The sequence below is a fragment of the Puntigrus tetrazona genome, chromosome 5 (genome assembly GCF_018831695.1).
Source record: "Puntigrus tetrazona isolate hp1 chromosome 5, ASM1883169v1, whole genome shotgun sequence".
Lineage (NCBI taxonomy): Eukaryota > Metazoa > Chordata > Actinopteri > Cypriniformes > Cyprinidae > Puntigrus > Puntigrus tetrazona.
Window position 1 is genome coordinate 165,001 of NC_056703.1, and position 12,600 is coordinate 177,600.

Genomic DNA, 12,600 nt, shown 5'->3' on the forward strand with positions numbered 1-12,600 from the left:
AGGTAACATTTCAACACACAATGTACGTATGTATGTATATAAGAAAAGTAAACTTACGCTGCCGTGTTTAAACATCAGATGTGGTAAAAACAACCCCATTAAATGGTTCAGAACAGCGTTGTTGTTTTGTTCGTGAACGAATGGCTTTCGTTCGGTGTTCGTGTACGTTGTGAGGCGCATTAATGCCTTTTTCCTTCATCTAAAAGCTGACTACGTGATTTATGTGTTTGCTGACGAGGAAAATATCATTGGTTGACTTTTAGTGAATACGTGCTTCAGTTAATTCACAGCTGAGCAGCTTGCATTAATGAGGACTACAATTAATGTGTGCGCAATTAAATGCTCGTTTAATCACGGAACGCTTCCCAAACCTTTCCTGGAGTTCACTTGGAGTCAATGAAAACGAGTGAAATCGGACAGAGTGCCGCTTTTGCATAGTATGCTTGCTGCTTCATAATCATTTGAAACCGTAGCTCCAGTAATAATATGATTTATCTGAATTTTGTCGCACAAATGATGTACAAACATGTCAAATAATTTAATAATACTTGCCATTCTTTGCAATAACGAATAGATGGAGGATTCAGCTGCCGGCTTCATTTTATGGCAAAACGCGGAATTTATTTTGGCGCGCGACACTCGCACCGCGGAGCATTGTGGGATTAAATGATTGCGCTCGAGGACGTCTGCAGTGGACACCATTTAAAATAAAAATGCTCTACCTGAGGGTATAGGGGACGATTTAGGATACAGCCACACAAAATGTTCAGGACATGTTTGGGAAGCCCTTGTAATTGTTTTAATTTAATTATTGTTTCTTTTAAACATTGAAAAGAAATAGTAACCCTGAGCTGATATTTAAGTGTAACATTTCTGTAAAGGCTAGAGCGCATTTCGTCATCAGCATATAATATAATTTGTCCTCTTTACAGAAACATCACTCCTGATCCTGCATCGCCATTAAAGAAAATGAATAATAGCATTTTGAAATACTTTAAGGTGAGAAAATGCAGAACATTAAAAAACATGGATTATATTATCTATAAAAATATTAGTAAAATTTATTACAGTGGCTTATGTTGAACATTGTATTGAATCGTTTAGCCTTAGTGTTGTTGGTTATAGTGAAGATTGTCTATTTCAGAAAAGGCAGCCTGACAGTGACACGACAAGGGCGTCACAAACTGCTGACAATGCCCAGGTAAGGCCATGGTATTTCAATAGTAATGATTCAGCTATAAACACTTAAATTCACAGTCCTATGAAGCCTGTGCGAGAATCAGACCAAAATATAATTATTACAATAATAATGGCAAATGCTATTTTTCCCCCTCTGCATTTGGTGTTGCATACATGTTTAAAGCCATAAACTAGCTTTGAAAGACTTTTTAATTTAGTAAGGATGACCTGCCTTTCTACCATGTTACAGAATGTTACAGAAACTGAGAATCTTTGAGTGCAACATTTTCTTTTGTTTACTTAAGCGTAAAAATGCAAAACAAATTTTTCAGTGCAAAAGTGTTGTTTTTGACAAGTGTATTTAATTAGTAATATTAAAGGAATAGTTTGTTTATCTAAAAATTGCAGCATGTTTTACATGGTAGGTGTATATGACATTTATTTGTTAAGTTTCAGAGTCTTTTTGTTTTATCCTGGCTCTTCCAAGCTTGGTAATGTTTGTGGATAGCAGCCATTGTTGAAGCTTAAATAGGTTAAATCTGCAAAAACTCTCCGGTACTGGGCTGCTCTGCAGCAGTACCTTCCAGAACCAGTCTAAAGTACGGTAGTCTGAATTAAACAAGTGTTATAGGTGTATCGTGGTAAATCAGGACAAGAATAGATGCATGGTGTACTTTCTTATTATATGCATTTTGAACAGAAAAATGTTACAGACTGCAGCTATTAATATTGCTATTGCCACTGTTTCAGGAAGGAAATCATACAAGCAAGAAAAACAAAAAGGGGCCTGGTAATAATGACCGTGATCCATTAAAGGTATGTTGACATGTCACTGAATAAATCATTTATGGGTGCTAAAAGTGCTATTTTTCTACCAATCTTTACTAGGAAGACTTGTTAGCTGCTTTGAATATCCATATTGCCATTTACAAAGTGATGGTAAAACCATGTACATTTGTCAACATTTCATATTCATTCACTCAGGAAAGAACAAACATTTTCTGTACAAAGGACGGACAATCAAAAAGCCATCTGCAACAGGTATGAGACTTTTTAATAAGCGAGGTGAGGCATCTCAATTAAAATCTAAAATAATTAAAGCTTATTTTAGTTCACAGTTCTCATCTTTAAGTACTATTTTAAATAAGAGTACACACTTAAAACTACAAAAACACAACAGTTACTGTAAATATATCATAAAATAAAAAAAAATCTATTTTAAAATAAAAACTAATATGATTGATACTAAAATAACACTGCTGGGTATGCTACTTAACTATTGTGCATTAGATCTGTATATTGTCATATTTTATTATAAAAGTTTTCTCAACAAACAGTGATCTCTTTAAAATTTCTGATAATTTATTTAAATCTGAACACTGAACAGTTTCACCTAAAATTACTAATAGTTGCACCTCTTATACTCCAGTCTGTTCCACTTCATGAATAACATCCCTACATTAAAGACTTTAAAATGAAAGTATACACCAATCATTGACTTGTATAAATTTATTCAACGTTTTTAAAAACGCTTTGTGTATTACTCTTCTTCTGAATTCAACAGAGTGCTGAAGGGCAAAGCAACACTTTTAATTTCTGCTACAAATCTGAGACTCATGCAGTGGTGTGTGATACATCCAAGACGGTGCTTGATGCTCTTAATACGAACAAGAATTTCAGAAAGATTAAAAAAGACAACAAAGGGAAAGAAATAGTGATCCAGAGACGTGAAGGAGCAGTTCCTAGAGCAGCTGTGAAGACCGATTTCCCCTGCTGTCTCATTGGAAGAAATGAGCTCTTAGATATAACCTTCATCAAAAATAGTGGAAATGTTCCTTTAAAGAAAACAGCTAAAAGACTTTCATTATCCAGTGAACCAAAACACTTTGTAATCTTTTACATTAAAACAAAAGGAGGGAAGAAGGTGAGATACTTAATGAAAAACAATGAGCTGAGGACGAAGGTTGAAGATGTTTGCGTGTACGCATTTAAAGAAGACAAACTAAAGGTTGCTTTGCGTCGTGACGGACGATTCACCAATGCCATATTTGAGAAACACTGTGTACTTTCTGAGTTTAGGGACAAAACCATCCATGATATGTCACACACTGTAGAGCATCTTGATGGAAAGCATTTTGAGATCATTGTTAGGAGTAACAACAACCAGCCAGATAGCCTAGAGGAGGTCTTCAGTGATGACAGTATTGAAATGGAGGAAGCTTCAGCTGCTGATGTAAAAGAAAACGCTCAACCTAACCAGCATCCCATCAACACTGAACAAGAAGAGACAAAACAAAAGAAAAACACAATGAAATCCAACAACGCCTCAACTAATTCTCCGAAAATAATTCCAGACTCTGAAGAGATTCTAGCAATTCTGCGTGCTCAGTTCAAAGACTTACTGGAGACATTAAAGCAGCGAGAGAACCTGAAGAACAAATCTGATACCCTGAAGTTCTTCAGAGCAGAATATGATAAAAGCGTTCAGAGTTTCTCTGAGGTGAAGAAAGTGAAGCAGCTCATGAGACTCTCCGACTCTGTGTGTCAGATTCGAGTGGAGGGGTCCCCCAGAGGAACCGGCTTCTTACTCTTTGACCGATTTATCCTCACCAATGCTCATGTTATTGGAGAATTTGACCCTTTCACCAGGAAGCTTTCAAAGACCTTCACTGCAGTATTTGGTTATGAGGATTTGGACGCAAAGGAGGCCAAGTATATCCCGGTTAAGGAACATGTTGCAGCATACTATCATGGAAAGATCAACATGGACAGGTATCTTGACTTTGCTCTTCTTGAATTGAAAGACGTAGATGAAATCGCTGACTGTCCTGGACTGCTCAGTCGATACACTCATGCCCCCCCTCCTAACCGTGGTGGGATCTGCATTGTGGGACATCCAGGTGAAGGGGTCAAAAAAATGGACCCCTGCTTCATCATTGGGAAAGAGCACCTACAAGAGGCTGCGCATAAACACATCTCTGAGAATGTCAACTTCATTCATGTGATGACACAACAGTCTTTGGCAGAGAAATGGGAAACGCATGACAACCAGTTCATGTATAACTCTTGTTTCTTTCATGGATCTTCTGGCTCTCCAGTTTTTGATGAAGACTGTTATCTGGTTGGCGTTCACACCGGTGGATATGCGTACAAAGGAGAAAACTGTAAAACTAGGAGCATTATGGAATACTCGTATTCCATGCAGCCCATCCTCGAAAGTATCATCGCACAGGCTAAGAAAAGTGGGGGATCTGACATCTTAAAATTACTTTCTGAATATGAAACTTTAAATCCTAGCTTGAAAGATGATGATGTGGACATGGAAGAAGCTCCACAAAATCAAGAAGATGAACATGAATAATGGGAGAGTACCGATTGAGGCAACATCCATCTACAGTAGTCAACATATGAAGTGGATCAAAGCTGTCATTAAGACAAAAACACATTTTGGTTTTGGTAAAACTTTGATTTAAAGGTTTTGATCTTCTTCAGATGTTGACTAGTGTATTTGTTTGAAATGCAAAACTTTCAGATATTAAAATATTCAGTGAAATTCAACAAAGTTTCATTCAATAACATATAAAATCTGTATTTAGGTGAATGTCTCATTCCTTTTTATGGTTGGTAATGATTTATTTTTTTCATTTAACTGTTAATCCGGTTCTCGTGTAACATATACATTCTATGTTTAATGTCATGGAGAAAACACCCTACATCATGATCTCTGTTAGATCAGACAGCATTATTGTGTCTGTATATTTCCAAAGGATAATTTATATTCTGCTTTTTTTAAATGGGGTTTTTATTGTTATATTTTATTCTCAAATTATTAACGTTAACAAAATCAGCATTGCATTACAGTGTGTGTGAGCGTGGGATTTCTGATTGTCGCATCGTTCGCATTTCATAACCCAAATGCAAACTATGCTCTCTTTGAACTGGATTTCTTTAAAATACAAATCTTGTGTAATCCCAGGCTATCTGTAATCATCTGCTATAAACTAAAAAGACTATAAACTATCAGCCCCCTGCAGGATGCTCACAATAAATGCTCTTAAATATTTTTGCTGTATTCACATTTGTACTTTCTGCCACTTTAGTAATAGGCCTACAGCTGCACATATACTCTGTATGTCTTTTTAATATATATATTTTTTTAATTGTCACTTTATCTGTATTTTTGCTTTTATTAAATGATCATGCTTGAAGTAGCTCGGCCACGTTCTTGACTCTAACAGAACAAAGACCTTCCAGGTTGTAAACACAATATATCAACTAATACAGATTGTTGGTTTTTCATAAAATGTATACACTACAATCATACATGCTGCTGCTTATCTCACCTCTAAAAGATCAACACAATAAATAAAACAAGCTGTCCCTTTGAACACTATGCTGGCAGCTGTAGTTCAAAGTAGAGACCTGCGCGGGACAGATTTTTCAGTCCCGCTCCCGCAACAATATAGATTATTTTTTTCCCGCTCCCGCCCGCAATATTCAAGTTTTGTCCCGCTCCCGCCCGCATGTAAACATTAAAACTGCACACATGACGCTTCAGACCTGAAGTTCCAGACTTGTGGCTGCTGTATGCGAGTATTTTGCTGCATTTGTCGCAGCTCGCAAAGGGAAGGTGCTTTCCATACCGTCACATACTATAGAAAAACATTTCCAAATATCGGATTTCCCTTTGTTTGGCTTTGTAGTTCTGTATGTTCCTTTCTTTAATAATGAACTAATATCTGTAGCACTAAGCGCTCCACCTGTGTCATGCTCTTCAGACATTTTGCCTCGGTGTGGGTCTATGGTCTTTGTTCCTCGCAAGAACCACGTGAGAATTTACGTTATTTTGAGTTGTTCGTGTTGCTTTTGTGCAGCAGATAAATAATATTTTATTAGTTTTTAACTGTTTAATTTCAAGATATTTCCATTTTGCGGGAGTCCCGCAAATAATTTTATTCTCCCGCAACCCGCACACACGAGGACCTTACCGCCCGCACCCGCGTTCACATATCAAATTTCGTCCCGCGCCGCACTGGGGTGCGTCGGGTCCCGCGAGACCCGCGGTACTCCCGCGGGATTGCAGGTCTCTAGTTCAAAGAAGGTTAGTCAGTTGATCTTCATGTTGAGAATTATTTTTATATGGCTGAAGATCTATTAAATACTTGAACAAGGGATTTTATCACCCAGAAGACCCCAAATGACTCAGAATATACTCAGACTAAAGAATATGAACCTGTCTTCAGAAGGGTTTCAGCATACATTCTTGTACTTCAAATGATCTTAACTGGGCGTGGACTGAAAAACAGGAAATCAGATCTTCGTAGAGAAGAGCAGAAAAGAGGACACCACTGAAGTGAAAGAAGTGTACAGAAACCAGGAACAATCAGGTAATTGTTATTTGTTATTTTCATTTTAAACAATTATTGTCATTTTATATATATATATCTGACGAGATCGCACTTACATATAATTAATTGTAGTAACGGTAAATTTTACAAATTTCATTCTTGCTCTTAGGTTTAGTAACGGTTCATAAACTGCACTGCAGTCGCCTTTTTGCTTTCATCAACTGTGGCAGTGCTGTCCTGTTTCCAGATTTAAAAAAAAAAAAAAATTGGGGGGTTTTCCGTGTATCTTCATCTTGTGAATTGATTTTCATTATTTGTTTTCAGTTTTGATCAGAATTTAGAAGTGTCTTGTGTAGGCCCAAACAACCTTCAAGACCATTTAAGTCCTGTTTTACCCAAGATTTGTCAATAAAACAAGTGTTTTATGATCCAATTCTCTGACTGGTGGTACGAATCTGTGACTGTTTTAGGTGGTTTATTTCAATACTTTGGGTGAAATTCCCATAGTGGCGTAGTCGGGGTGAGATTTGAGTGTTAGTCCCCTTTCATACTGAGGAAGTTTGATGTTGCCCCATCCACACCACCGCACTATGAACGAGATATCGGGTTTGTGTGAATTTATAGTAGGCTTCTCTTGCTCTGTTTGGATAATTGCGTGATTAGGAAACGAGAAGCCAGCTGGGTTAATTGTCAGCATGCGCTCCTCACGAAATTTGTCTATAGCTAAACATCATTAAAAAGCATTAATTATTATTTTGGCAGAAAATAGAAGTAAGACCTTAAATGCATCTCTGTGTTGTCAACAACAGATCTAAAGATGTTAAAGGAAATCAGCAGCTGCCAGCAGGAAGTGGATGTAACTGAAATCACTGTGGCTTAAAACAGACTTAAAAGGAAGCTGAGTGACAGGATAACAAATAAATGTAATGTATACTAAAAATCTAAAAGTTAGATTATTTAAAGCTTACAAAATTTGTAACAAATGCTATTGTTAAATATGTATTAGTGAGAATCGTATAGCTTATTCGATTAAAAAGCTTGTCAGTTTTTCAAAATTAAACTTTTTTTTCGTTAAACATTGAATTCCAACTGAATACACCACTGTTATTCAAAATTGTATGTATATTTTAGCCTATTAAAGAAATTAATTGTAGATAATATTGAGAACATTTTAAACCAAGAGATTTTTTTTTTCTCATTTTAAAGAAAACCTAAGCACAATTTAGGTTAGAATTGAGGAACTGATCAAATTGAAATAATAATTAATAAGGAAAGTAGGCTAGGGCTGTTTATTTTAAGAGAATGAGGTGAATTAAAAATTTCCAATTAGACACACACACACACACAAAACAGTTTGACGGTTCTCTGCTACATACATGATCCAGTCGCCAAGGCAACCGGTGACCTTTTCATCACTGACAGCCAAGTTTACACTACACAACCTTAAACCAGGCTTCTGCATATGACACCGCAAGTTCATGCAGCTCTCTCAGAAGCCATACATGAAATGCTAAATGTCTTTTTGTAAGTTCAATCATCATACAGTAATTCTCTCCCGATTTACCTATTTTATGTAAAAACAAAATATGTACACGTTTTAAATTATTACAACAAAGTATCCTCTAAAATCATGCTAAATAGCACTAAAAGTTCATTAGCTTGTAATCAAAGTGGAACCACTTTAAGTGCTTTGGTTATGGGATGGGAGTCCCAAACAACTGGTTGACCTGCATGCAAGGTCAAAAAACATGTTAATTGTCTTTATAGATAAGAGTAAATGCATATTTATTAAATTTTTTTTCCAAACCTTCCTTTTGCGTGATCGGTTTGAAATTTGAAAAAGAGCAATATGCTAATGTTTCATACTGACAATGACATGAAAAGGCTTAACACCAGTTTTAAAAACGACTTTTCAACGATTCAGAGACAATAACTTTATAAACGGTGCACTTTCAGATTTCAATCTTTGCAGGATGTTTACATTCACTTAGAGCTATGTTGCACACTTCATGTAAGGTAATTAAAAAAATAAAAAAATCTATATTAAGCGCACTTTTACTCCAATACTTTTTGCTATAGGAATTTACTACAAGGTCAAAAGGTCTTGTGTGGGGGCTCTGGAATATTTCCTTATAGGGGGTCTTGGGGGCAAAAAAAAAGGATGGGAACCAAATCGTTAGAACCTTTTATTTTATCTCATTTGTTTTGTCTCATAGTGAATTTAAGACTTCCCAAAACAAATATTAAGAGTACGAAGAAGCTAACACGAACAATTAATTTATTACAATTTTCGGCAGAAAAGTAAAAACAGAATTGGACTACTTATAGTTTATGGTAAAACTGTAACTTAATAGTCTCACCTTTTTTAGTCTTTCGCCGTAAAGCTCAGATCACCATTGTTTGTTCTGTTCGTAGATATAAAACATGTCTAAAAAATCACCCAAAAAACTGAAGCAGGCTGAAATTTCGAGATTCTTTTCGAGTGTTGTAAGTCACATATTTTTCTTACCCTTCTTTGCTTAGCCACTTCATTAGATTTAAACTTATTTCCAGTGGTAATGTTGTCTCACTCTTTCAGAAAAAGACTGCCACAGACAGTGAATCTGGGGAGTCATCAAAAGATGGTGAAAATATCCAGGTAAGATTGTGATTGTCAGCAAATAGTGGCTGTAATGAAACACACTCTGACATAGATTAATGATTAAAGTGTGATATTCTAACTCAGAATCACATGAAGTAACACATAAGTCACAACCAAAACTAAAGACGGGACCAGACACAAAACAACAAGTGCTTAAATGCAGATTGAGTTATTTAACTGTAACTACTGATAGGTGAAAACTAATGAGAAATAAATGGAAACTAATGATCAGTAAGAACAGGAAAAACAGCAAAAAACTAAATGCAAAGAGACTAAACGGGTGTGTTTTCCAGGGTACGTGTTCTGTTGTCACCAATAGAGATCATTTAAATTCCATATTTGTTTAATAGAGCATTAGTTTGTGCTGCTTCATGCTGGGTGTGAAAAGCACTAAGACTGAAATCATTTGTTCTTGTAATGATTTAAAACATGATGAAAAGCTGTAGACAGTGTTAAGCCTGTATTAACATCACTGTTGACATTTTCTTAAGAAAACAATGGATTGTTCAATTAAGAAAGAAGTTGAAGACAGACCTTCAGAAGATCTGCAGCAGGTAGATCACGTAACATCTGATTACAAATTACATCAATGGAATTAATTTGAATGTTTGTGTACATGTTTTCCCTCTAATTTTAACAGGAAGCAGAAGCAGAGACACATACTATCAAGTATTGTTTTATTAAATCAAAGACATTTTCAGCGTCATGTAAAACTTCAATGACTGTGTTTGAGGCTCTTAACACAAGCCAAATGTTCAGGCGACAAAAAGACAAAATAAATAATGAGCAGAAAGAAATACTCATCCAAAGGTTTAAAGAAGGTTCTAATAAAGCAGCTGTGAAGGCTGATTTTCCCTGCTGTCTTATTGAATCTGATGAGATCTTGGAGATCGACTTCATCAAAAAGTATCATAATAGTTCTACAAATGGAACAACTGCAAGACTCTCCTCAAGAAATCTTGAAAAATTAGTCTCCTTTTTGGTTAAAAAAGAAGGAGGACAGAAAGTGCTCCACTTACTGAAGAGCAAAGCCCTGAGGAACAGAGTACAATATGTCTGTGTATATGCATTCAAAGGAGAGAAAATAAAAAAAGCTCTTAGACGCGATGGGCGATTCAACGAAATAATTTTCCAGAAACACTGCGCGCTGTCTGAGTTTAGTGATTCACATCATGAATTGTCAAATCCTGTAACAGAGGATCTTAACAGAAAGGAATTCCAGGTAGTAGTTGTCAGTGACTGTCAGAATCAGTCAGACAGTCAAGAGGATTTGACTTCTGTCAGCACTCAACCTAGTGATGCTGTAGCTTCAGATGCTGTGGCAGAAACTGATGGCTCAAGTCAGAATCCCATCAGCACTGAACAACAAAAAAAACAAGATGAAGTAAACACAAATCCTTTAACTAAACGGTACGCCGCTAAACCTATTACAGATTCTGAAGAGATTCTGAGAATTCTGCGTGAACAGTTTCCAGTTTTACTGGAGCAAGTGAAGCAGCGAGAGAAACTAAAGAAAAAATCTGATGTCAAAGAGTTCTTCAGAGTAGAATATGGTAAAAGTGTTCAGAGTTTCAGTGAGGTGAAGAAAGTGAAGAAGCTCATGAGACTCTCTGACTCTGTGTGTCAGATTCGAAAGGGGGGGTCTGCTGCAGGAACTGGTTTTTTGCTCTTTGACAGATACATCCTCACTAATGCTCATGTTATTGGATTATCTATTGATGTTACAAAAGTTAACATTGCACAGTTCACAGCTGTATTCGGTTATGAAGACCTGGATTCGATAAATAGCATACACATAGTACAAGAAGTTGCAGCTTATTTTTGTGGGAAGGACGATAAAGGAATGTATCTTGACTATGCTCTTCTTGAGCTTGATGGCATTGATAAAAATGCAACGTATCCTAATTTACTGGAGTGTTATCGTCCAAATGCTCCTCCTACCAGAGGTCAGATCTGTATTGTGGGACATCCAGGTGAAGGGGTTAAGAAAATGGACCCCTGCTTCATCACTGAGAAAAAGAATCAACTGGAGGCTGCAAAGAAACATGCATCTGAAAATGAACATTTAATTCACGTTATGAAAGAGGCATGGGAAACCCAGAAATGGGACTTTTCAGCATATGAAAACAAGATGACGTATAACTCTTGTTTCTTTCACGGATCTTCTGGCTCTCCAGTCTTTGATGTAGACTGCAATCTGATTGGCATCCACACTGGTGGATATAAGTACAAAACAAAAGGAGATAAAACTTACAGCGTTATGGAATATGGCTTTTCCATGCAGCCCATCCTGGATGACATCAGAGCACGGGCTAAGATAAAAGGTTCGACAAATATTGTTAGAGCCTTAGAGGTTTGTAGGAATGTGCCTCTGACTGCAGAGCAACAGAAACAGATCGACGTTGAGATGGAAAGTGGTGAAGAGTCTGATGAGCACTGAATGAATCTGTGCTCCAATAACGTCATTATGGGTTTTCACTTTGCACTTAATTTTTTCTTTAGAGATGATTGAGTGTTTAAAAGTTTTTCTTATTTTTAATTAATGTAAAGGCATGTATCTCACCTGCAGTTGATTTTAAGAGAGCAGAACAAAGAACATTTTGACTAAGATACAGTTACAGATCATTCTTTCTTGTATTTTCTTTACATTTTTACTTGTATGTGTATGCATAGGTATTCCTATACATAACTGTCTAACAAATAATTAACATTTACTCGTTTTAAGCTGATGTTACTTTGTTCTTCATATTTTGCTTTTGCTGTAATCATGTTAAAGATTCCACATCAAATCCTCTTTGAATCACACCAAATTAACTAATTTGACAGAATCGCTATACTACAATCTTTAAAATAGGTGCTTCAAAAAGGTCTTTACAGCAATGCTAAAGAAGAACCATTCAGTCAAGTTAAAGGCATTTATTCAGTTAAAGTACCATCTCTTTCTTACCTTTCTATAATTAAAAAAATATTTGTTGGTGTGTGTTGTTTTGTTTGTTTATTATGTGGAGAAGTTTCTGAGATCTTCAGTTTGTTGGGTTTGGAAAATTGTAATCATACTGAATATAAAAACTAGCTTAATTTGTACAATCATACATGAAATCACAATAAAGACTCAAGCTTGACAAGTGCATTTTTTTTGCGTTGATGTATTTCCTATCGAAAAATATATTTTGTGAAACAAGGAATCAATGCCACAAAACGTGTTTAAAATGGACATGTATTATTGAAAGCAGAATTAATGTATTGACTGGAATCTTTTGTGATGAAATCATTTAATCACTAAAATAGTATATTTTTATTTTATTTATTCAATATTTTTTTTTTTGCCAAAAAGATCTCACCACTGATCTCTGTTGATGTGTGTGAGATCACATATTTATGTTTTACACTCACGCGAAGCATTTATACTTTGAGGATGTTTCCATCAGGTTC

At 36.0% G+C, this 12,600-nt stretch overlaps 2 protein-coding genes across 3 annotated transcripts in view; both read left to right on the plus strand.

Annotated features, from left to right (window-relative positions):
* The window catches only part of LOC122345225 (serine protease FAM111A-like), a 5,539-nt gene extending 149 nt beyond the window's left edge, over nt 1–5,390 (plus strand). The window contains exons 1-6 of one of the 2 annotated variants that reach the window (XM_043239142.1): nt 1–2; nt 933–999; nt 1,145–1,201; nt 1,930–1,995; nt 2,164–2,220; nt 2,744–5,390. The exon at nt 1–2 is cut by the window's left edge and continues 149 nt beyond it. In XM_043239142.1, the coding sequence (XP_043095077.1) occupies nt 970–999; nt 1,145–1,201; nt 1,930–1,995; nt 2,164–2,220; nt 2,744–4,540 (2,007 nt within the window). In that variant the 5' untranslated portion in view covers nt 1–2; nt 933–969 and the 3' untranslated portion in view covers nt 4,541–5,390. Of the gene's footprint in view, nt 23–932; nt 1,000–1,144; nt 1,202–1,929; nt 1,996–2,163; nt 2,221–2,743 lie in introns of both variants that reach the window. The other variant, XM_043239143.1, reaches the window with a different exon arrangement.
* Nucleotides 5,391–6,127: 737 nt separating this feature from the next.
* Nucleotides 6,128–12,298, plus strand: LOC122345226 (serine protease FAM111A-like). The gene is made up of 5 exons (XM_043239144.1): nt 6,128–6,566; nt 8,943–9,014; nt 9,106–9,165; nt 9,660–9,722; nt 9,809–12,298. The coding sequence occupies exons 2-5, from the start codon at nt 8,952–8,954 to the stop codon at nt 11,606–11,608; spliced, it is 1,986 nt and encodes a 661-aa protein (XP_043095079.1). The 5' UTR covers nt 6,128–6,566; nt 8,943–8,951; the 3' UTR covers nt 11,609–12,298.
* The last annotated feature ends 302 nt before the right edge of the window (nt 12,299–12,600 follow it).